The sequence below is a fragment of the Tympanuchus pallidicinctus genome, unplaced genomic scaffold (assembly GCF_026119805.1).
Source record: "Tympanuchus pallidicinctus isolate F22 unplaced genomic scaffold, pur_lepc_1.0 scaffold30, whole genome shotgun sequence".
NCBI lineage: Eukaryota > Metazoa > Chordata > Aves > Galliformes > Phasianidae > Tympanuchus > Tympanuchus pallidicinctus.
Window position 1 is genome coordinate 4,065,455 of NW_026294748.1, and position 24,057 is coordinate 4,089,511.

The 24,057-nt window shown below is 52.5% G+C and overlaps 1 protein-coding gene across 4 annotated transcripts in view; it reads left to right on the forward strand.

The window, feature by feature from the left end:
* The window catches only part of OPCML (opioid binding protein/cell adhesion molecule like), a 289,316-nt gene that overhangs the window by 180,754 nt on the left and 84,505 nt on the right, over positions 1 to 24,057 (forward strand). For 3 of the 4 annotated variants that reach the window (XM_052697527.1, XM_052697528.1, XM_052697526.1), the window contains exon 3: positions 21,237 to 21,321. In XM_052697527.1, the coding sequence (XP_052553487.1) occupies positions 21,237 to 21,321 (85 nt within the window). Of the gene's footprint in view, positions 1 to 21,154; positions 21,322 to 24,057 lie in introns of those variants that run through there. The other variant, XM_052697525.1, reaches the window with a different exon arrangement.

Consider the following 24,057-nt stretch of genomic DNA (forward strand, 5'->3'; position numbering starts at 1 on the left):
GGGCTTTGCCTCGGGGAAGCAGCGGTGCAGGGCAGTCAGGGATGCGAGGCTTCTTCTGCTCACTTCACCCTCCTTTTTGGAAGTGTCAGGGTGCACATGGGGACCTGGGCACGTGTTGAGCTGGAGCAGAAGGGTTTATCTTCATCTCATCTCCCCATCCTGGTGGCACTTTGCTGGAAGTGGCCGTCGGGGCTGCGGGTGGGAAGCGCTTGCCTCTGCCTTTCCCTGAAGGGCTATTAATTTATACAGTATTTGCTTTGTATTTGAAAGGACGTTGTCAGGCAGCTTTCAAGTGATGTGTGAAAGTGACTCTAATAAGATGTTCTGGGGAAGCCTGCCGGCAGTCCCGCCTCTCCTCCAAACCTCTCCACATCTCCTTTGAAGGAGCACCAGCAACCTTGATCCTCCTCCTCCACTAGCGAGCCACTCACTGGCTCTCACTCGCCTCAAACCCCGTGCCTGGTGCTGGGCAGAGCACGAGGTTCAGGCTGCAGTGCTTGGTGGATAATTGCCAGCAAGCAGAGTGAGGAAGGGATGGGGAAGGTTTCTTCAGAAGCTCTGCAGGAGGGTGGTGAGGAGGAGAGTGCAGAAATCTGGTTCGTAGAATCATGGAATTGTGGAACAGTGTGGGTTGGAAGGGCCCAAACTAGGAATCCCACCAGGGATCATTGCCTTCAGGGCATGTGCTCACAGACTGTGTGCTCTCCTGTTCCATGCTTGACTGGGAGAGGATGGTGAGCCTGTTGTGGCATCGCCCTCTCCCTGCTGCTGGGCTCTGTGCAGGGCTTGCTGCTCCCTGGGCTTTCCCTGCCTTCCTTGCTGCAGCCCTGTGAAGTTTTAATGGAGTTCTGCTGCTATTGCTCGTGTACTGCCCTACTCCTCTCCAAGGGAAACCAGCAGTATTGGCTTTCCTTAAGTTACAGGGGAGAGATCCCCCCACAAATGCAGGGCAGTGCAGCAAAGTGCAAGGATCAGCACGTGCCTCCTTGGAAGCGCAGATCTGTGCAAACCTTCCAACATAAATCCTGAACGATACTGTTTGAGTTTGGTCTTGTTTTCGCAAGTGTTGAAAGAATTAATTGAATTAGCTAATTAATTATTGATTCACAAGTTAATGCTGTACCGAACGAATGGGTTTGCCCCTCTTCGTGCATACCTGAGGATTTGGGTATGGGGTTATGGTTCCTGCATGGGCTGGGTGGTACAAAGCTGCTGCCTGCAGTCCCCTGAGCACCTCCACATCCTGGGCTCAGAACAACCTGCTAGGGTTGGTTATTTTTTTCCCCCATAAGGACACTGGGGCTGTTGGATGGTTTAATTAATTAGTTAAGATGTTTTCCACTGTTATTGTGCCTCCCCTCGAAGGCTTCTGACTGTAAATTCTCATCAAGTGGAAGATCTAATAAGCGCCAATTATTGAGGTTTGCTAATTGCCAGATAATAATAATAATAATAGCGATTGATAATGCTTGTAACACCACGGTTTATTCAGAGCACGGATGCACGTGTCACAACGTGGGTGATTCACATTGCAAAGCTGCTTCGGAGCTCAGCAGGGCACAAATCAGGTCGGTGGTGTTTTGTGGTCCTGGGAGCACGTTGTGTTCCAAGCCCAACTCTGCAGAGCCCGGCGAAGTTGGCGAGCAAGTGCTTCAAACAGCAACAAATAAGTGCGTGAGGATAATGCATCTCGAGGAAGCGGTTCGTTCATTTCCTTGACAAGTGTAATTTAATTTTAATTATTTATGATTCTTCATAGCCCGCTAGTAAATGTTCTGTAGTATATTTTGTAAAACTAATGAAGTCTTAGTAATGCGAGCCCCGACTTGAGCCCTGCGCGGAGCAGAGGGAAGAGGCAGCTCGTCTCTCATGTCTGCTTAGTGCCATATTGGACTGCTGATGTTTTGCTTAATTATTCTGTGTAGATCCCACCCAGGCTGGGATGTGCAGAGCTTTGGAATCACAGAATCATCAAATGCTTGAGCTTGCTCTCAGAGCTCTTTGCTTTTTGAGGTGTGGAGATAGGATGGAGCTCCAGCAAGAGGACACGTGGGTGAAGCCGCAGCACAGCGCCCTATGGATACTGGGGAAAGCTTTTTTTTTTCTTTCCCTCCCAGTGATTCCTCTTTGATTTCTCCTCTCTAAATGCCTGGAACTAAGGCACACAAGGAGGGATGCTGCAGGCCTGGCCAACCTCAGCCATTGGCTCTGGAGGACTGAAGGCGGATGCGTTGCATAGGTTTACCCAGCACGGATGCACCCAGCACAGCATGGGGTGCCGAGCAGAATCCTAAATTTAAATGTTAAAAAGCTTTTGTCCATTACTAGTGGCATTTCCTCCCCCTCCCCATTTGTCACTTGGAGCGGAGCTGTGACTCTTTTAATATCAAACAAATAATAAGCTCCCTCTAAAGTGATTTTTCTGACAAGGAGCTCAATATATTAAACTTTATCTATATTTTAATAGCCAATTTCACACCAAACTGCCTTCTTAATAATGTATTTACCACCTGGGGATATTATTCCAACCCATCTGGAAAGAATTGGAAATTAACTGTCCCTAAACTGAGTCTGTGTGTGCTTTAGATGCAGCGGAGATAACAGCGGTGTCATTCCTAGGGGAAGTGGGGGAGGAAACTCATCACGTGCTGAGCAAAATGTCAGCAGCAAAGGCAATTGCTGGTGGGGAAACCAGAGCTCTTTGTGCAGCTGAGAGCCCGGTTGTGTTGTGCTAAAGGAGATCCAGATGCGTGGGGAGCAGCAGTAGCACCACATGGTGCCATAAAGGGGTCGCTGCATGCAGGATCACGGTCCTGCCTTGCACCAGGCAGAAAAAGGGCCCAGAATTTCCCCGTTTCAAACTTCTGTTTGAATTTGGCTGGTCAGAGCTCTGTGGTGATTGGTCCATTTGTGTGCCGTGCCACCAGGGAAGCAGGTTTGCGGTGTTTCCTTTTGCTATTAAAATAATTAAGGGCAGCTGCTACTTCAAGTCAGCTGCAGCATCCCAGCTTTGCCTTTTGTTCTCGCTGTGACGAAGCGGTTTGACACCGAGATGAAAAGTCTGAACTGTTTGTGTTGAGAAGAATTGTTTTGACTCCGTTTTATAGAGCAACGTCAAACTGTTTCCGTACAGTTTGGAGCACGGCACACTTTGATCCAGAGGGGGGGAAAGATAAATAAATCAAAAACGAGACGTTTCAATCAAAGCTAAGAAGCGGCAGCCCTCGACGCTTCCAAAATAGCACCAAATTGTAAAACATTTCCATCACTGTGTTGTGTCACGTAATGACATCCTCAGAGCTGTTGTGTGCGATGTTCAGCGTTGTGTTGAGTGTCGTGAAATGTTGTAGAAATAATTCAAAATAATGCAAAACGCCGAAATGAAACATGAAAATTGTGGTGTGGAGCGTCGGGGGAGGTTGTGGTGTTGCTGGAGCTCTTTGGGAGGAAACGTTTGCGTGCACTCAGGTTTATTCGTTCTCGTACAGAATGAAAGTGAAGCCGTGGAAAAGTTGCACGTGCCTTTGTGGAGTGGAAAAACATGAAATGGACCCATGTCACTGCAAGGGGAGCTGCTCCCCAGTGCAGCTTGCAGGAGGACTCGGCCCCTGGGCTCAGAGCTTGGATGGGGTGGTGAAGAGATGCAATATTGCGCATCCCAGTGCTAACCCAGGCACTTGGGGCCCCTGCCCTCTTGGGCTGCTTTATGGGTAGCATCCTCCAGGGTGCTGCGGTACCCTGGAGCCCAACTGCTTTCTTTTCATCTCCAAATCAGCTGAGTGCAGCGACAGCCTGTGACAGGCGGGTCGGGGAGGAGAGGTGCACAAAGGCAGCTTCAGTCCTGCAGGGGAGGTGCGAGCGCTGACAGTTACCTGGGGACCAGGAGCTACCAGCATCCCTAACTTAATCAGACAGATAACAGGAGCAGCTCGAGATGAGGCAGGAGCAGGAAATGCCAAACAATAGGAGCCAGCCCCCCGGGCCCCCGTGCTGTGACTGAGATAATAAACTATATAAAAATCTGTCACCGCGCGATAAGTGATGAATTAGAATCAATTATATGTTTAAAATAATAGACCTCCCCACAGCGCTACCCTCCAGAACCGTGATGGCTTTTGCCTGGGCTTGGTGGCATTGATGGGAGCTTTGCTGGCAGCGGCACTGGCGGAGATGGGAATGCAGAAATGGAAAGCTGGCAGCACAGGCTGTGCCACTTGGTTTTGCATTTCCCCCACGTGCAGTGCAGGTTGTGCAATGACCTTCAGCTTCCAGGGTTTGAGAAACCACCCGAGAGGTGCATCAGAACCGGCTCTGTTGCCTGCTGTAGTCACCCTTTGGTACAACGCAGCCGTGCTGGCCAGCCTTCAGCCTGCTGCTGTTGGTTTGTTTGTACATTGTTGAGGTTTATCATGTTTTTGCAACATCGGCCTTGCTGCTGCCCCCTGCATGCTTTTTCTATCAGAGCAGAGAGCCACAGCTTTCTGCAGAGTGCTGCTCTGCTAACTAGCAGCGCAAGAGTGCATCCCCCTGCCCCCAGATCCAGCAGGGGACAGCTGAAGGTGTGAAGGTGTGAGATTAGCCCCCATGAATGATGTATAGATGGTTTGCAAGTGCTGAATATCCTAACTCAACCACAGCTGTGGGTACATATGGGCAGGGAGGAGGACACCCATCCTGTCCTGTACTTCTGTTGGGTTGAAAATGGAGGTGTTCAGTTGTTGGCCATTCTGCTTGCAGAGGGGCTCAGGAAGAGATGGATGCATCTCACCTGGAGGTTGTGCTGGTCTTTGATTTGGTCTTTGTGGTGAGGATGGGACTGAAGTGCTGGCTTTTCCTGCAGAAGCATAGAGTATGTGGAGTTGGAGGGGAACCCATAAAGATCATGGAATTCAACTCCTGGCCCCACACAGGACCTGGCAGAACTCAGATCACGTCTGAGACCATTGTCCAAGGGCTCCTTGAGCTCAGTGCCGTGACCACTGCCTTGAGGAACCTGCTCCATGCCCAACCACCCTCTGGTGCAGGACCTTTTCCTGATACCCAGCCTGCAGTTGGTTGCTGGAGCTCATCACGTTCTCACTGCAAAGGGCTTTAAGTTTGCTGGGCTTGCTTTCTAGGCACGTTTCCGAAATGATCCTGTTTAAACACACACGTAAGCCTGCTCAGGTGTTCTCAGGTGGTTTTGCAAAGAGGTGTTTGCCCTCATTAAAGCTGATATTTTTCCCACCAAGCTCCGTTCCAGCTGAATTAAGGAGGTGCATGGGGAAGGAAGGGGCACTCAGACTGGAGCAGACCAGCTTGGGCTGAGCCAGGCTGAATCTGTGTTTGTAAAGGTGCTGGCATTGCTGTGCCCTTCTCCACCCAAACCCTTTCGTCATGACAACGCTTTTCCCATCTCCCTACATTGAGCACAGGGAAAATATTTCTCGTGCACAAAAAGTTGCATTGGAAGCCTGTGCCGAGCCTGGCTGGCTGTATTATTTTGTGAAATAGCACAAGTTGCAGCCTCTGGAAGGCTGTGCTAAGCAGGGGCGCTGGGACCAGTGCTAATGGATTGAAGTGAGCGGCTCACCAGCCACAGGGGTGCCCTGGGATTTCCCTTTTGAATCTTATTTACATTCGGACTAACAATAGCTCCCAAGCTCGGCTATAAATAATTTCTGGGAAAGAGTTGTCTAATTAAACGTACAGCAGCAAAGAAAGTTCTTTTAACCACAAGGCTGCTGTCCTAATGAACGTAATCACTGGATGGGGACAGCTTAGGAAACAGAACTTGACATCTCCCTGCGGAGGCAGAGAGATGGAGGGGAAGCATACTTGGGGAGAATTCCCAATCAATATTTAATTGCATAGCATGTAATCTGCCTTCGTATTTCTTTAAAATAAAATTAAACCCCCCGCAGAAACCGGGAGAAAACCTTTAAAGCAGACTTGAGGAGGGGGAGCCTCTATTTTCGCGGCTGTCAGGGGAGGGAAGAGCATCCGGCTGCCCCTGCAGGCATGCAAATTGTTCATAAAAGACGATAACTGACAACATGGCCTGAATAAGAGAGAACCCAGAGCGGTGTGAGCAGGTGATGGCCATGAGCTGCGTGTGCAGGCAGATTGGTTGGAGCTTGCTATGGCAGAAAGGGGCTGTGATGCCACTGGGCTTGTTGTATCTTCCAGCATGGAGAACGTGGGAATGAGGCAGACCCAGGATGCAGTCCCTTGGCTCGCGGTGTTGGTGGGCCCAAGTGATGCCAGGGCTGTGGTGCTGGCAGGTTTCTTGCAGGAGGGGTGGCCGTGGGAAGCTCTGGATGTCGCTGCTGGCTCTTGACGAAGGCGTGCTCCATCCCCAGGAGAAAACCCCGTCTCCTGTGCGATTAACCTGATCGGCCACTGGATGTCAATGTTGCCTCATCCTGAGTGGGAAAGAGCTGGGTCGTCAGGAAGGAGAAAATGCTGCTGTCAGAATAGCGCAGGTTGGATGCGGTGTTCTTCTGCAAAGTTGGCTGCTAAGCACCACGGGGCCATGTATGAATGCACCGTGCAGGGAACCATCATTGCTCTTGTTTTGCTCAGCCAGGGTGGGACTCCATCCAGGCTACCTATGGGCTAAACCCCCCATTAGGGACAAAAAGCCTGAGCAGAATGAAAAGCCAGGCACAAAAACGCATCCCGCTTCTTGGAGGCGCAGCTCGGTGCCTGCGGAGCCATTGGGAGCTGGCACAGACCTCGTGTGATGCTCAGGAGGGCGGTGAGGTGTCCCCGTGGAGCTGGGTACAAGGAAGTTTTGAGGATGTGTCATCAGAAAACAGCTCTAGCAGGGAGGATTTGCAGCAGAGAGCGAAGGCAGGCCTAGATTTAAGTTTTGCAGCCCGGCTTCCTCTCTGTGATCCATCTTCTAGCCAGGCGCAGGGAAGCACAGACAGCAGCTGCATCCTGCCAAGATTCATGATCAAGAACGCCTCTCCCCCACCTCCTCCCTCCCTTTGACAAATATTTTAAATCCAGGCCACACATTCGGCAGCAGGTGCAGCAGCCGGGCTCTCCAGCCTATTTGCACATGCAGATGGGGCATCTCTGCGGGGGCAAGTCGTTGGGAAACTGGGGCAAGGATTTGGGTGCTGGCATGGATTTGGGTGTTGGCATGTAGCTACGGCCTCAATGGGATGAATGAGAGTGGGGTGAGATGCATCTCAGTGCAGTGTGGCACGGGACAATGCTGTAATAGAGACCTCCTTGCAAAGACTTGAGGTTGCTGAAGCTGTGCTGCCTCCCTTTGCTGGGATCTGGGTCCTGGCTCCTTGCTTTTGCTTGCAGTTCAAGGAAGAGCGTTGCTTTCCTGAGCTCTCAGTATGCTGCCTTATTTCCCTAGCAGTAAAAAGGAAAATGGACTCCTGGTTCTCATCCCTTTGGAGTTATTTGCCCTCCTTTCACTTTGTGTGTTAATATCTCAAATTTAATGATAAGTCTAAGCGAATTCATTTATAAGATAAATAAGATGTTATTAGTACATTAGTGGCAAAAAATGTGCAAGGACACCGCTAATCTAAGGTGAAAATGCTTTCCTGAGTGAAATTTAATTAGCAGATTGTGTTCTATTAGTGACTTTTATGGGGAGTTCATGAAAATGAATACAAATTTGGGAGGAATGCGCTTTCCTGCTTCAGGAGCAGTGGTTAAAGGGTGCCGTGCAAGCTGAGTGTGCTCACAGCAAGTGATGAGAGGTGGGGGAGTTGGAAATGTCCCATTTCCTCCCCCATGTTTGAGCAAAGGCTGGTCAGAGCTGCTTTTCCATGTTGAGAACAAGGATGGCTATGGAGATGTCCTTTGTGCTTCATGCTTTCTGGTGAGAGAAGAGGACAGGACGCTGTCCCAGTGCAGATCCTGTATCTGGGGACATCGGATAGCACAGCAGAGGCTCTGCACCAGATTGCCACATGCTGGCAGACCCCTCTGCTCATACAAGCCCTGTGTCACACAGTAGCTGCAGGGAATGGATGCCATCCAAGAGCACCATCCATCTTTTAAAGACTTGTGGCTCTCCAGCAAGCCAGAGGGTGTTGCAGAGCTGTCATCTGCCAAGCTGGTGTCCCTTTCCCTCCTGGCTTGCATTGCAAAACTGTGTGGTAGGGACTTTGTGTGAGGGAGCTTTGGAGGTGACATAGATGGGATTTGTGCTGAACGCTGGGCCCTGGGGTATTTCATGAGGTGGAAAAGATTGCTTTGCTGTGTGTGGGATCAGAACCATGCGGACCATCTGGTCCATTGAGGAACCCTGTGGCCTCAGTGTGTGACAAAAGGAGATGTCCCCCAGTGCTGCTGCTGGCTCCTTGGGACCAAGATGCAGGGTGAGCTTCTGGACTTGGCCAAAGCCTGCAGGGAAACTGCTGATGTCTGAGGTGGTTGGTTTGGGCAGAATGAACACAATGATCCCTGCCAGGCTGTAAAGGCTGGGGAAGGATCCGTGAGCTGCTCTTCCCAACACACGTGGTGCTTCCAAAGACCCTTCTCTCCCACCTGCAGTGCTGGAGCATCCATGCAGGATGCAGCTCTTCATGGCGACTGTGCTGAACAGAGGCAGAACAGTGAGGCAAGTGCATGGGGAGTCATTATTCATGCAGATGATCCTCACAATTCAATAGAGGTAATTAGGGGAATGATGAAGGAAATTAGCACTTTCCTGCTAGTTTATTAATATTAATAAAATGATTCAACGGTTAAAAAAATAATAATATTAATAAAATAAATACCAAACTATAAAAGATCCCTTCCAGCTACTAAGCACCGCTCTGCTCCAGGCAGTCATCAACGGATGGCTTGAATTATCCTCCAGAATCAGCTTTTTTGCCCTTTCTAAAGATGGTATCGCAGAAGTGAGAAGGGACTGAGGCATACAGAGCTCACATCTTGTTTTCTCCATTAGCAGCTGCTTCTTCAAGGCAGCAGGAAGCTTGGGAGCTTGTCTTTGCTGTGCCAATGGTCTTGGGAGATAGCTGTGGATGTTTTCAGAGAGCTGCCTCTGAAGCTTGTTGCTGTTCTGCTCCTTTGCTTGCTCTGCTTGTAGTTATCCCAGCCATAATAGCAAGAAGAACATTCCCATTATCCCCAGTTGTCAGCAGTTTGCTGTGACGTGTTCCTGGCTCTGCTGGAAGGCCCGTCCCACAAAGCTCTCTGGTTTGCTTTTCCCATTGCCTCTCACGCTGCTCACAGCAGAGCCCCACGGGCTGCTGCCCCCCATCTGCACCACGGCCTTGGGAAAGTGGTGTCATCTGCAGTGCCAGATAGGCTGGAATACGTGGGGGAAAGTTATTTGTCGAGGGTGAGAAGATGATCAAATTAAAGGAGGCACAGGATGTTATTAATGGAAACATACGACAAATGTATTTAAATGTTAAAAATTTAATTAGAATTTTTATTATTAAAGTATTGCTGAAAGTGCTTACTGAAGCCCTCCACTTTCTTTTGAGATCAAGGCTTTTCCAATTTCTTGCATGCTGAGAAGAGAATTTGTGTTGAGGACGGGAATAATTGGCGCTGGATCACTTCTGGCAGTCAGGCTGGATGATCTTCGTGGTCTCTTCCAAGCTGAATGATTCCATGAGTCTGCCTCATCTCCGGGGATGCTCACACCCAGCACCCATCCCTCGTGTTTTGCTTCACCCCCAGCACTGCCAATGCAGCTCTGGGCTCAGGATCCCAATGGGTTTCCCTCTCCCATCTGCTCGTGTCTCGGGAGCTGTGCCTGGTGCCATATATCTGTGCGGAGGTGGCAGAGCAGGGAGGACGGATGAATATTTCCATTCCAGAGGAATTTGCAGGGCTGGCAGTTTTCAGGGGTGGGGGTGGGAAGGAACCCTATCTCCCAACTTATAAATTAAGCAGATCTGGTCAGGAAATGTCATCACAGGGGAAGAAATATGGAACCTCTGGGGTTGTGTATGCAGAGTAATTTTTTCTGGCTTTAACTCTACTTAAAAGGGAGGAAATGATGAAAATGCTGAGAGCATTTTAAATGGACTCAACAGAGATGTGCTGCAGCTCCACTGATGTCTGTGTAGAGTCTTTGGGGTGTTGGCTTCCTCTAAACTCTCTCATAGCAGAGCTCAGCGCAAGGCTAAGAAATAAATTGACTCCTTCTCCTTATTAACAGCAGATGTTTTTAGATGAAGGAGAAGCAAGAGCGCTTTTATTTTTGGTATTTCTGTTGCTGTGTTTCAGTGAAGCAAAGCAAGGAGGAGCAGCAGCAAGGTGCTTGTTCGCTGTGTTGGCTCAGGATGGAGGTGGTCTCCATGTGCTGGAAGCTCCAGAGCTTCACCCTTGACATGCACACAGGGCTGTCTGCGTTTGTCAGGCTCCCCGCTAAAAGAGAACTGATGGTGTGAAGGATTAGAGAAGGGGCATTTTTAAAGAATGTGTAAGAATGGAAACCTCGCAGAAGCTCAAAATGCAACCCAGAGTGAACTTCCTTTGGGAGTAAACCCAGACAGCTCCGCTCCCAGCTCTGCTGCCCAGTCTTTGCCCCCCAAGCTGGGTGCATCTCGCTCCGCTCCAGCGCCTGCAGAGCGCACCGGGTGAAATCTTGCAGAAAAGCCCTTTGCAATTGGCTGTGAACCTGCAGCTGTCAATCTGGGGCGTGCTGTATTTCAGGACACACTGAACACAGAGGCTTCTCTAGGGAGGAAAAGCAGAAAGATGCATCATGACCTCAGAGCTGGACCTGGAGGTGTGCAAAGAGAAGAGGTGGCTGCGTTCACTGCTTCTTCTGCACAGACCCCCATTGCTCCCCAGCTCCCAGCCCTGCTGCCTCAGCTTAGACACAAGCTGAGAGCTCCCATGAGCCCATCAGGGAGATGTTTTGAAGGCTTGTGCATGTTGGCTGGCTGCTCCTGGAGAGCAGGCACGAGTGTGGGTGTGCAAATAAGCGTGCAGCAGGGGTGGACCAGGGCGAGGAGAGGTGGGGAAGGATGCGTTGCTCCTCAGTGCATGGCTTGTGGAGTTGGTGGGGTCCTTTGGGACTGTGCTCAGATGTAGGTTGTCTGCACCAGGTGTGTCGTGCTGGGCAGCAAATGGCATTCCCTTGGGTTTGCTGAGAGGGGCACAGGCAGGGCAGAGTGGACTCCGTTGTGATGTGGTTCAGTGGAGACGGTTGTGCCACGGGGGCTGGAAAAGTTTCTTCTCCAAAGAATGATGCTGCGCTGCCTGGGGAGTGGGGGATCGCCATCCCTGGGGGTGTTCCAGAGCCACAGGGATGTGGCACTGAGGGATGTGGGCACAGTGGGATGGGCATCTTGGAGGTCTTTTCCAACCTGAACGATTCTGTGATCCTATGAGACTGTCCTCCTCCTGCCCCAGCATCAGCCACCCTGTTACATGCAGGTTTTAAGTGCCACCATAGGCGGCTTTTCCCCCCTTACCCTTCTTAGGTTCCAATGGAGTCAGGTTTTCACCCCACGCGTTGAGATTGGGAATCTCCGAGGTGCCTTGAAGCTGTTTGTTATCTGTTTAATTGGCTTGTGGGGAGAAAACTACAGAGGGAAGTCACACAGGGGAAGTTCTCATCGGTGCTGCTTTGGGCAACAGAGTCACAGCGTCCTCAATTTATTTATGTGATTGCATTATTAAAAGTATAAATAAAAATAAATCCGGGAGGGTGGCCGGATCTCTGCTTTGCATCTCTACAAAAGCACTGTAAATGCCAGGGAGCAGGGGGGGAATGATTTATTAGCCTGTTATCGTGAGTGACTGGGACGCTTTCGATGGAGTCCTTGCTAATTTCTAACAGCTGCATTAAATCATAGATGCTATCAGCTATTATAAAATAATCACCCGGCGGTCTGCAAAGCAGCACGAGCCCAGGGTCAGTGCTGGAGCCCTTCATTTGTTCCACATCTCAGCCCCTCCGATTCCTGTGAGGGGGAAATAAATAGGACCGGTAGAAGCCTCATTTTATCATCCGGGAGTTGACAATAAATAAAACCTCTATAAACCTTTTTCTGAAAGGAGTTTGGGCTGGAATTTGCAACCGGAGGAAACCTTGTTTTGTGCTTACATACAGCTGTGTGATGTCAGGACTCCTGGGCACTATTTCTGGCTCTGAATAGCAGACAGCCTGAGCTTGCAGGTTGATGGGGCAGGCAGAGCCGTTTGGGGATGCTGCAGGGAGAAGGGAGGGTGGGTTGGGTGGCATTTGGGGCCGCCTGTCTCTACTCCATACTCCATCCTCATTGCTCTGTGCTGTTTCAGACAAGTCACTTCTGTTTTCCTGAAGCTTGACTGTTTCCCTCTCTCGTTTGACAAATAACGTGTGTGTTTATGAGGCTGGGCTCCAGAGGGGGTTAATGCTTGGCCTGGAAATCTCTTTAGAAGTGCCAATTTGTAGTGACAGAGGAACAACAGCGAACAGGAGAAGCGTTTCAGGTCCAGAAGAAGTTGGTGAGTGGCTGCTCATCAGCAGAGCGTGCGGGGCGAGCTGCTATAACAGGGACAGCTGTAAAGGGCGAAGGAGATGGGAGGGGAAAACCACAAATAAATAAAAATAAAGCAGTTAGGAAGAAAATGCCACCCATCTGCAGCACTCATATTTGTCTTGACAGTTTTGCTTTGTGTTACGAGAGCTGCTTAAGGTGACAAATGCCGACTTCAAATGCGGCGTACGGGAGGAGATGCAGGCAGAGGCAGCGATGGGGCTGTGAGCTCATTGTGCTGTCTGACACTCCTGCCTGGGGCTGACACAGGGGTGTCGTTCTGCTGGCATGGGCTGCTTAGGGGTAAGCCAGCTATGGCTCGTGTTTTCTATGGTTCCCTGAAAGGAGGTTGTAGCAGGTGGGGATTGGTCTCTTCTCTCAGATGACAGCAGTAGGGTGAGAGGGGATGGCCTCAATTTGTGCCAGGTTGGGTGTTAGGAAGAAGCTCTCCAAAGGGGCAGTGCTGCGTGGGCACTGCTGCACAGAGAGTGGTGGGGTCACCGTCCCTGGGGATGTGGCACTGAGGGTGGTGGGCAGTGGGCACGATGGGTTGGGTTGCGGTTTTTGGGTTGGGGATCCCAAAGGTCTTTTCAAACCTGAACAAATCTCTGTTTCTGTGGGTTCTCCAAGGCTGTGCTTCCACTAGAGCTTTAGAAAGAGCCTGGACGCTTCCAGTTGGGCAAGTGTCTTGCATCCCCAAACCTATTTGGTTTCCTTTGTCTTTCTGTGCTTTGTTATTCCCACTGGAAAACGAGCTAGCACACTTTGCAGCCTGCAGGTTGTTACCTTGCTGCAGTATCGGAGATTGTCGGGTTGTCAGCAACACGGAGATAGCACGGATTGCTGACAGTGAGCAGAACGGAGGCAGTGCTGTGTACAAAAACCTTGCTCAGCCTTTGAAACTGCAGTCAAACCCTCCCCTAAGGTTCCTCTCGCTCATAAAGCGTGCTTCGTTTCCTTTGCTGCAAACCTAGATTTAAATCCCAGATTCCAGACAGACCTGGGCTTTGAAGAGAATTGGGTTGGAGTCAGGAGCGAGTGGCTCAGACCTGGCTGACTCTGTAAGATGAATTAAAACTGACCCAGGAAGATGGAGCTGCTCACATTCACACCCTGGCTGTGCAGCTTGCATATTTATCTCCATGTGCTGATACCACTGGGAATAAATCAGCAGCGACGTGCACACAGAGCAGGTGCTCTGGCTCAGGTAGCCACTCCAATCAAACTCCCAGGGAACTTCTCCGGGCCTTGCAGGAGCTGACATCCTTCCCTCACCAAATATTTCTTTGTTGTTTCTTCTTCCACCTTCCAAGCTTCAGCCCTTAGAAGAATTTCAAAGGTGGAAAAAAATATATATTGAAAAATAATAAAAAAGAAACCACTGGCTGAAAATCTGGAGAGCTTTTATTCCTGCTGAGACTTGCAGTCTGCAAAGCTGGGGTGGTTCAGAGGGGAGGGTAAGTGCCCAGACCTTCAGCAGCAGAGCACAGACCCAGCAGAGCATGCAAGGAGGGGAATAGGTATATGTCTGTGGGTATATATATACACCTCTAGGTGTGTATAAATGTGTATATGCAGGGCACCAGGGTTTGCAGGCACTCGTATGGGCTTTCTGCTCAGCCCAGGGCTGTGGGCTGCCTGCTCCTACCTGCCTCTGAGCAGGGCAGTGGGTTGTAGCCACCAAGATGAGTGGCCATCGTGTCACTCGAGTGTGGAAAAATAGCAGTGAGTGCTGAGGAGACTGGGTTGATTTGATTTTCTTCCTTTGGCTTTCCATATGTGTGCTGGGGGGCATTGTTTCTGAGCTCCCAGGGCAGCCAAAGCCTCGTGTTCCCTATTACAGCACGGAGCGTAGGTGGCACGGCTGTGCTCTGATCATTCGTACGTCTCTGTATTTTGTAAATAAGCCTGGAGGCTATGCAGTGGCATCGTATTTAGAAAGAGGATAAACAGGGCTGTGTGCTATCTGTTTATTCTTTTATTCATTCTGTTAAGAGCTCGCGAAATGCTTTGTGAGCATCTATAAAACGAGCCTTGTAGTTCTGCTGGGAGGTGGAAGGAAAGTCTCTCTGCTTTGGGCTGGGGGGGATGGCTGAGAGGCCAAGGCATGGAGCAATGCTCACACAGCTACCTGCCACACATTCAGGTTCCCTTGAGCATCTCCAGTATGGAAAAGCAGTTATGTGTGGGACGGTAACAAAGCAGGCCTTGAATTCCTGCTCCATGTCCTTTCCCTAAGCAGGGTTGGACTCATCCAAGTGCCGCCTGGCCCTGTGCTTTCTTTCCCCTTCTTGCTCCCAGCTCCTCCTTTTAGCAGCAGTCTGATTTGGCCCCAAACTGCTTTTCCGTGGGTCTCTACAGGCTGTGGGTGGTGTGAGATTTGGGATTTAGACCCAGAGCCGTTACCAACACGGGTTGTACAAAGCAATGGGGTGGGTGTGCAGTGCTGTGATGATGGGGTAGGTTGGCAGTGCCGTAATGGGGTGAAGCAGAGATGATAATATTTGCAGAAGCTGTCTAGGATTCGTAATGTTTTTGTTGCTCTGTGATTTCTCCAAAGCAGCTTCCTGCATCCAATGGGGTGAACTGTCACGTGTTTTGGTACAGAAATGTTTTGTTAATGAAGCAAAATGTCACATCTGTAATCGCCCACATCTCCCATCCCCTGAGAGACGGTTCTTAGGGGAAAAATAAACACATGGGAGCTGAAAACTTGCCCAAACACACTGCGTACCAACAGTAATGGCAACACAGAATCTTGGCAACGCAAAGCAGATCTTAACATTTTGCCCTCCCCAGGAAAAATCAAATCTTGGGCTGTTGTCAGAAGCGCTGCTGGAAAATGCAATCCTTGAATTTCAGGCTCGGTCCTGCTCTGCTCCACCTGAGTTTCTTGGCCTCTTTGAGGGCTGCTTGAGCAGCACTGAGTGTTTGCAGAGTGCTTTTTTCTTTACTGTTTGGTGTAAAGGAGGGGCGGCTGCTTTTAGCTCTGCGAGGTGGGTGCCATCAGCACGGCCTCCTTTCTGAGAGCCGTCAGGTTTTCCTCTGCTTTGAGCATGCCATCTGTCTGCCTCATCCAGGGATTTGAGCTGCACGCTGAGTATTAAGTGTAAAGCAATCCCATTAAAACCATCGGTGTGAAGTGGAGCTTGGTTTGCACATCCTACTGAGCTGCAGCCGTGGCTGCGTGATGCCCCAGGCTGGGCTTGCATGTCTTCACAGCTTTATGGCAGCTGGGGGGGGGGTCTGCACCTGCATGTAGGGCACGTCAGAGGGATGGTGTGCTCTGGTCCATTTGCACCATGCCGAGCTAAAGCAACAGCCAAGCTGCCCTGCTGGTGATCTCCCTGCTTTGCCCTTGCTTCTTCCCAGCGATCAGCACCTTGGGGCATGGTGCGAGTGCACTGAAGCAGAGCCTTTAGTTCCCAATGAAGCTCCATAGGGATCTGGCAGCATGCAGTCCATGGGGTGACGGAGCAGCAGGCCTCGAGTTTGCATTTTCTGCCACGCCGAGCTCGAGCAGCGCGATCAATTTGAAGAATGGGCTGCGTTTTTTTCACAATTACCTCAGCTTTTCCCTTTGCTAAATTCATGCGATAAAATGCATTAAATGAAACAGCACGGAAAATAAAAGTTGGGTTTGGCGGAGCAATCCTGATTTAGTGCAAAGATAAAACGAGATAAAACAACTGGAAAAATTAAGTGGGATAAATAAATCCTGGCCGATAGAGCCAAGGGGGTGGGGGGGGGGGAAGGAGGAGAGGTTTGCACTTTGCATGGAGAGCTGATGCTGGGCGAGCAGCTGGGCAGCACTGGACCAGCTGTGGATGGTTTCAGGAAGGCTTTCATCCTGGAAGAGCATTTTCCATAGGGAAGAGAGTTGCTTGGCTGGTGTTGTTTGCAGTGCAGAAGGATGCTGTGCGTTCAGAGGTTGGATTTACCTAATTCTGGTGGTGCTCTTGCTGTAAGCACACCTGCCCATGGGATCTCCCAGGCGATAGGTAGGGAATGCTCTCGCTTTGGGGTGAAGAAATAAGAATAGGGGAAAAGCACAAAGCAGGGTGAGGTGTGGGGGAAGAGGTGTTGGGCTGAGTTGCCAAATATGCTGGGTAAAAATTAGCAGCTGCAAGCGTGCAAGGAGAAAAGGTGGGGAAGAAAGGGGGATGGAGACAGATGGAGAGAAGGAGGGAGAAAAGGAGGAGGTGGGAGAAAGGGAGGAGGAGATAACAGTGCAGAAGGGCTGTGGTTAGGAGTCCTGTAGCCCTGCACCCAGATGCCACCCGTATGTAGTGGGGTGCCAACGTCGAGCAGTTCTGCCTATCTGCCGTGGGGCTGAGCTGTGTGCTGTGGCCCTCTGGTGTGAAATTTGCCATGCCCCAGCAGAGCGAGATGTGAAAGGAACCTGGCTTCTGCTATCTGTGGGCAGGGGCTGCAGCAGTGCTGCTTTGAACAAGCTCTGGGGCTTCCAGAGTGAGAGCTGGAGAACTTCTGCTTCCCCCAGCACTGGGGTGAACCCTGCGAGCAGGGCTTGGTGCTTTGATTGAATACCTGGTGTTCTGCCCTCCTTCCAGTGCTCCCTACTGCTCTGTGAGGCTTTGCTTTCCTGGGTGAAGCTTTAACCCCATTTCCTCGTGCACGAGGCTGAACGGCTCAGAGACTTGGAGCAACACAAAGAAAGCTGTTTCCCAGGAAGATCTGTGGTTTTCTCTGCATGGTGAGGGCTTTTCCTCTTTGGCTGTGCACAGTCTGGGCAGGAGTTGCTGCCCAAGGAGGAGCAAACCTTGCTGCTGCCACCGTGTCAAGGGTAGGACGTCGTGTTCAGGTTGGGACAGTGGAAGCCCATGGGTTGTGCTCCTGGGAAGGACGTGGGTTGTGAATATCTGCAAGGAGGTAGCAGTGATCCTTGGGGCTCTTCTGGCTCGTCTGGGTGAAGCAGCACCTGCACGCACAGAGGTGACACTTGGTGGCCAAATGCCATTGGGCTCTGGTGCCATTGGGTGGCCCACCCCTCACTGCGTTGCCAGGGAAGCTCTGCTCACTCCGAGCTGCACACACAGCTTCTCTGTGCTTCCCTCTGTTGCAGCAGGGGAAAATAATGTGAGATTGGAGAAGAAAGTCAGTGAGTGGGTCCTGGAGCCCTTGGGCTGCTCCCCGGTGCGGAGCAGCACTGCCGCTGAGCGGCTCATGGCCCCCGGGCTCCGGTCCTTCACTAATTACTTCCAGGCCTGTACTCTTGACATTTGCAAGCTCCTGATTAGAGCAACAAGGGAGAAATCTCCAAGGGAGATAGAGGCCAAACTGCGCCACTAATAAAAGCAGAGATTGACAACCGGCTGGGAAGGCAGCGAGGGAGGTGGAGGGACTTGTCCTTGCAGTCTCGGTTTCTTTCTGAGCCTCTGGGATGATGAGAGAAGGTCAGGGCTTGTTAACGTCACCGTGAGGAGCAGCATCCGCCGCTGCCATATGCCTGCTGCCCCCAGGGCTCGTGCCAGCCTCCCAGTCCCTCTTAGCTGCATGGTATTATTGGACATGGACCTGAGCTGAGGCCACCTGCAGAGCACCCCATACGACCCGTGGTCTGCAGATGTCTGGAAAGCCCAGCCCTGCTTTCCTGCCTTCTCACTTGGTGTTGGGATTGCATTTTTGCAGCCTCCTGCGTTTTGAACTTTCTCTCCCTCACCCTTTTCTCCCCCATGTGCCAGCTTGCTCCCTTCATTCAGTGGCAGTGACAGTGATGGGGCAGCCTAGAAGATGGAGCAGGAGAGGCTCCAGCTGTTTGCATTGCTTTGGGGTGATGCTCATGGCGTGGAGCATCACCATGTGGCCCCAGAGGGGGCTGCTGTGAGGGGAGACACATGGCAAAGCAGCAAAGGGACCGTGATGGTGTGCAGCTGGCAGTGGGATGTCACTCCCTTGTTACCCAGAGGAGCGTGCAGGTGTTTCTGCCTCATCCATCACCCCTTGCTGCTGCCTTTTCCCTTCCCAGGCACAAGCATCGTCACTGGGGCTACTGAGTAGTGGGGGAGCTTGGCTGCATTGAAACATTTGAAACATTGCTTTCCTCCTTGTATCTCCGAGCTCAGAGTGGCCTCGGGGGTGAGCATGGTTGAGGCGTGTTGCCTGCAGCCTCCTGCAGAGCTGTTCCAGGCTGTTGGGTTCGTACCCATTTAGGTAGGTTTCTGTTACATAAATATGCAGAGCACTCTCTTTCCAGCCCCCTTTCCCCTCCCCAGTGCCCCATATATGCTCACCTGTGCCCAGCTGTCTGCAGCAGCCACTTCAGCTATCCATCTATCCATTTATGCCCTACCTATGCATCTGTTCATGTAACCACGTCTCTCCAGCCTCCTCAGAGTCTCATTCGGAGGCAGACAGCCTTCTTCCCCTTTCAGTCTCTCCTTTCCTGAATCGCACTGTCTCTGGCAGGCTCGCTGCTATGCGCACTCCTCGCCTACAGCTTCCTGTCCCAAGGGATAAACAACATTTCCCCAGTGGAGCATCTGGTCCTTGCAGTATTCTGCCCCTGGAGCTGCTCCCAGTGCTGGAGGAGGCTCAGCAGCGCTTGGGGTTGGGCTCTCTGATGGGTGGGGAGCTGCAGTGGGTTTGTGCTGACTTCTTTCCCTCTGCTGCTCCTTCTCTGCCACAGCTTTGCTTTCTCTGTGCTGTGTGAGCAGATAAGGCAGGAGATGGGGTGTCCTTCATCCCCTTCTCTCCCCCCAGAGGATGCCTGCTGTTGGCTGCATATTCAGGGTTAAGCTAACTTTCCAATGGCAAACTCAGCCCTGCTTTTCTCCGTGCTTCCCTCACTGCCCTATTTATCCAAGCTGCAGTGAGCATCCCTCCGGTGCCTGCAGCCATAGCTAGTGCCGGGAGCCAGCGTGCAGCTCTGCAGTGCTAGCCTGTGGCTAGGGATGTATTTAGGGTCACTGCGTCTCACTGGCACTGTGCTCTGCTCATAATTGGCCTCAGGAGCAATGCAAAACCTTTGCAGATCTCCATCAGTTTTAGTAGCCATGTGTGGGTCTCTGGACTAGGCTGGGGCCACGAATTTGTGAAAACCCTTTCAAAGGCCCTTCCATTCTTCCTCTAGCCCCTTTCCCAAGCGGCATTCAGCAGAAGATGCCCTTCTGGGGGATGGCACCCAAACGTGCTGTCCTACTGGTGTGGGCACAAGGAGTTGTACGGCATGGTGTGGGGAGCAGCAGCACGGCATGGAGTTTTGTCTGTAGGCACAGAGATGTGTCTGGGTGGTCTGTGAGGTCTTGGTGCGCCCCTTTGCTCTTGGAGCAGCTGAATGGAGGTTTGGGGTTGTCTCTGGACAGCAAGGCATTTATTTATTGCTGGTGTCTGGGGCTGCTCTGGTGGGAGCGGCGAACCCAAGAGCTTCTGACTGCAGTGTCACGGCAGAGCAGGTGTGAGGATGGCAGGGACAGAGCATGGGATGCCCTGAAGCTCCTTTGCATCCTACGCAGTCCTCTGGGGCACACAGGCAGTGAGAGGACACCACGTCCCCCTGCCCTAACCACGAGCATCCTTACAGCCTTTCTGCTGCACAGACACAGGAGAGAACGCCATCCCCGCTCTGCGTGCGTAGGGAAGCATCAACAGGTGGATGCAGGGAAAGAAGCAGCGAGGTGTGGCCGGGTGGGCAGGGCAGCCGGCATCCCGCCTCTCCTCGGGGGCTGCATTGCGAGCTGCGCGCCGTGTGTTGCATGATTAAAGCCCTCTCTGCAGCAAGGGGCTGCGAGGGTTAACGCAGGGTGCAGGGCTGCAAGCGGCCGTCCTTTGCTGGTGTGCGGTGCTGTGAGCGTGCGGGAGCCAAAGTGCCGGTCAGTGATGGAGCCGCTGCCATGACAACCCCGGGCAGACAGCCTGCGTGCCGCGCAGGGATGCTCCCGAGCAGCCGTGCCGCCGGGGCTGGGATGCTGCCGCCCTTCTGCACCCCGTCTGCCCCACTGCTGCGCTGAGAGCAGCCCCTGCTGCAGCCCCAACCCGCAGCCACCTCCTGCGCCCGGCACCGAGGAGCGCCGCGTCCGGACATCGCCTGCAGCTCCGCGGGGAAGTTTCGATCTTGCGACAGATTCGGCATTTGGGGAGCTTTGGTTTTTTTGGGGCTTTTTTTTTTTTTTTTTTTTTTTTTTTTTGGTCACATCTTCTCTGTTTTCCTTTTCCCTCTCTTCTTTAAAAAGCAAAAAGAACAGCAGCCAGCCAGCGACCCAACTCCAAGCCCGCTCTGCTCCCCCAGCCTGCTTTTATGGCCGCCCTCCCTTTCCTGCCAGAGACACTTACGTTTCCTCCTTGGGTTATAAACTTTTGATGCCAGCTCTCCGCAGCGCGTGCCCAACTGAATCTTAAAGTAGCGTCTCGAGCAGACACAGCTCTGTGACCTTCATCTCTTGCTCCGCACCTCCTCTCCTCCTCTTCCTCCTCCCCCCGGCCCTCCCGTCCTCCTCCCTCACCCGAGGATACTGGGGACTCCCTCCGGATGCCGCTCGGCAGGCTCAGTGCTCGCAGGCTGCCTTTCCAGGGGCTCTCCTGATCTCCGTGGAGCTCCGCATCGCTCGCCTCCGCGCCCGCCCCGGTGGTTTTGCTCCCCCCCGTCCCCACACACACGCACCCCCTCCCTCCTCTCCCCCCTTTTCGCTCCCGGTGGCCTCGTCGGGTGTGTTTTTTGCCTGGTGGAAAAGTCCCTGCTGCCCAGGATGGGGGTCGGTGGGTGCTTAGCCCTGCCCTGGAGGTGCCTAGTCGTCCTCTGTCTCAGGCTGCTCTTCCTTGTGCCCGCAGGAGTGCCCGTGCGCAGCGGAGATGCCACCTTCCCCAAAGCTATGGACAACGTGACTGTGCGGCAAGGGGAGAGTGCCACGCTCAGGTAGGAGCTGCTGCCTCGGGTTGTGCTGGGGGGAAGGGGGGTGGGGGGGTCTCGTTGTGCTGTTGTGTGGTGATGGGATCGGTGTGGTGCGGCGAGATCCCCGTGTGCGTAATGGGATCTGTGCGCCGTGTGGTCCTGGGACCGGCTTGTGAGTTTGCAGCCGCTTTGGGGAGGATGTGTGGCTGGGGGCTGCGCGCGGAGCGACCCCCTCCTGCCGCTGCCTGGTGCCAGACGTGGGGCTGACAAAGGGGCGAGGTGGCAGACGGCAACTGAGCGCTGCCTGCAAGTTGTCTGCATGCGGAGGAGGGTCCGCGCCGTGCCGGCGGTTTGCAGGGCTCCGATGCCTCGGAGGTGTCGGTGCCTCGGCTCGATCGCTTGATAGTCTCTGCACGGATCTGTTAATATCAAATCAATCTTTTACTCCAGGGGTGCATCTTATGAATTCTGATGGATGTTTTACCTTAACGCGGGTTGCTGGAGGAGAAATGCGAGCGGCTTAGATGCAGATGGGCCACTTGTAGGTTGCACAGTACAGCACAGCATCCCTTTTCGTTCCCTGAGCGAGTTACAGGTGTACGTGGTGCATCACCTGTGTAGGACATGGGCTCTCAGAGGCACGGCAGCAGTGCAGGTGGATGAGCAGAGAGCACACGGATTGTGTCAGGGCTTTGGGTTGTGCTGTGCAGGTCGTGCTGTGCGTGTTCCCTTGCTCAAAACCTGAAAGCCAGGGCTGCAGCAGACAGCAGCTGCTCCCAAAGCCACAAGCAGGCTGAGAGCATCGTGCCCTCCGTTAGCCAGGGCTGCTTGAGGCTGCTGTGCTTGGAGGTACAGGGTCAGACACGTTCCTCGTGGTCTGGGAAAGGGGAAACATTTGGTAAATAGTGTGGATAAAGGGACTGGGTGCTGCCTGGAGGGCAGGGATGCTCAGTACAGTGCTGTCCCCTCTGGAGCAAAGCTCCAGGAGATGCTGTAGGGCTCCCTGTGGGCACGAAAGAAGGCAGTGGATGGATTTCTGGCCAGGGCTAGAGATGTGCCCCTGTTGTCCCTACACCTGCCCAGCACGTGCGCTGGGAGCTGCAGCGGTGCAGTGCTTTGGGACACTGCTTTGTGCCAGGGGCTGGGGACCCACTGGGACACCCTTGTTGTCGTGCCATACAACAGCACCATCCCAGAGGTGATGCTGGTGGCAGGCAGCAGAAGTGATGCCCATGGGCTTGCTGGGAGCAAGAGCTGCAGGGGCTGAGCCCCCTCCCCAGGGCCAAAGGCTGCTGGGCTCCGTGCTGGCCGAGGCTGCTGCCAGCAGAGGGCTGACTTGGATTTCTTTCTTTTTTTCTTTTTTTTTTTTTTTAAAGCTTCTGGCCTCCTTTTGGTGAGAGGGGATGTTCGTGAAGCAGGCAGCCCTGGCATGAGGGCCTTTTAGCCTTCCTGTAAACTCTGCAGCCCCCATTGGGACTTAGAGGGATCCCTGCCCTGAAAGTGTTTTCTGTGCCCATTTCCCTTCCCAGCATCTACTCCTGCCCATGCTCTGTGGTGCACCTTCCTGTGCTCTCATCTCCCTTTCTGTCTTCAAGTTCAGCTTTCCCTGCTGCAGTTGTTCCATTTTGCTCTAAGCCCCCCAGTCTTATCTTGCATTGCTGTTTCCTAGTGTTACACCCCCTTCCCTGCAGCCTCTGGGCAGCAAGCAGCCTTCTCTGGGGCTAAGGGTTGGGAAGACATTAGAGACAGCAAGCACAAGTGGAGCACTGCAAGGATTTATTTGTCCCGTTGACAAGTAGGAGGAAGGAATTGCCCTGGGCCCAGCAGGCAGCCACGCACCTGCAGCCAGCACTGTGATATGGGGGCAGAAGGCACACGACATGCAGTGGTGGTGTGCTGAAGGACTGTGCAACTCATCTGAGGGCTCATCTGAGCTGTGTTGGAGCTTTGCTGGGCAGAGAGAAGTTGCTGCGTGGTTCTCAGCGTGGCTTCGGGTCCTTACAAGAGGGGTGGTGGCTGCTGGTGGACATGCAGCGTGGGGACCCTCATTTGACCAGCTGCTGGCATGGGGTGTGGGCTTCGTTGTCCTCCTCTCAACTCGTTGCTTGGCTCTCAGACCAGAGAATGAGAGCCACAGCTCCAGGTCATGGCACTTGTAGACATAGCCACCATCCTGCCACCTGGAAGGTCCCCATGCAGCCAGCACAGACACCAGAAGGGACATCAAAGGGTTGAGCCTCCGAGTGCCATTGGCTTCAATAGGGCTGATGGAAGCTCTTTGCGTTCTGAGATCTTGAAACCCACATTTCATTGCAGAGGGGAGTGGAGAGAGAGAGAGCAGAGCTGCGTGGTAGCAATGGGGGAACATGGAGGCCTTTCAGTCTGGGTGTTCTTTTCCTGTGTTGGATTTTGGGTGCTCTCCTCTCTGTTTCTCCACTCTTTTTCTTGGGAAGGCTCCGCAGAATCCTTGCAGAAACAAAGGCTCCATCTGCAGGCAACTTCTGGGTCATCTTAGCTCAGCAGCAAACGCTTCCCCCACAGGCAGAGACTGTTGATAATTCACTACTTTTTCTATTGTAAGAACAAACAATTCCCATAATAGTCATGCACCTTTCCTCTCCGGGGAACTGGCGGCAGTTTGCAAATTCTCTGTGTGCTATTAAAAATAAAATCAAGCTTCCTGCTCTCTGACTCCAAAATACAGAGCCTGCTGTGAAGCAGGGCAGGTGTTTGGATGGCAACAGCAACCCAAGCTGTGCA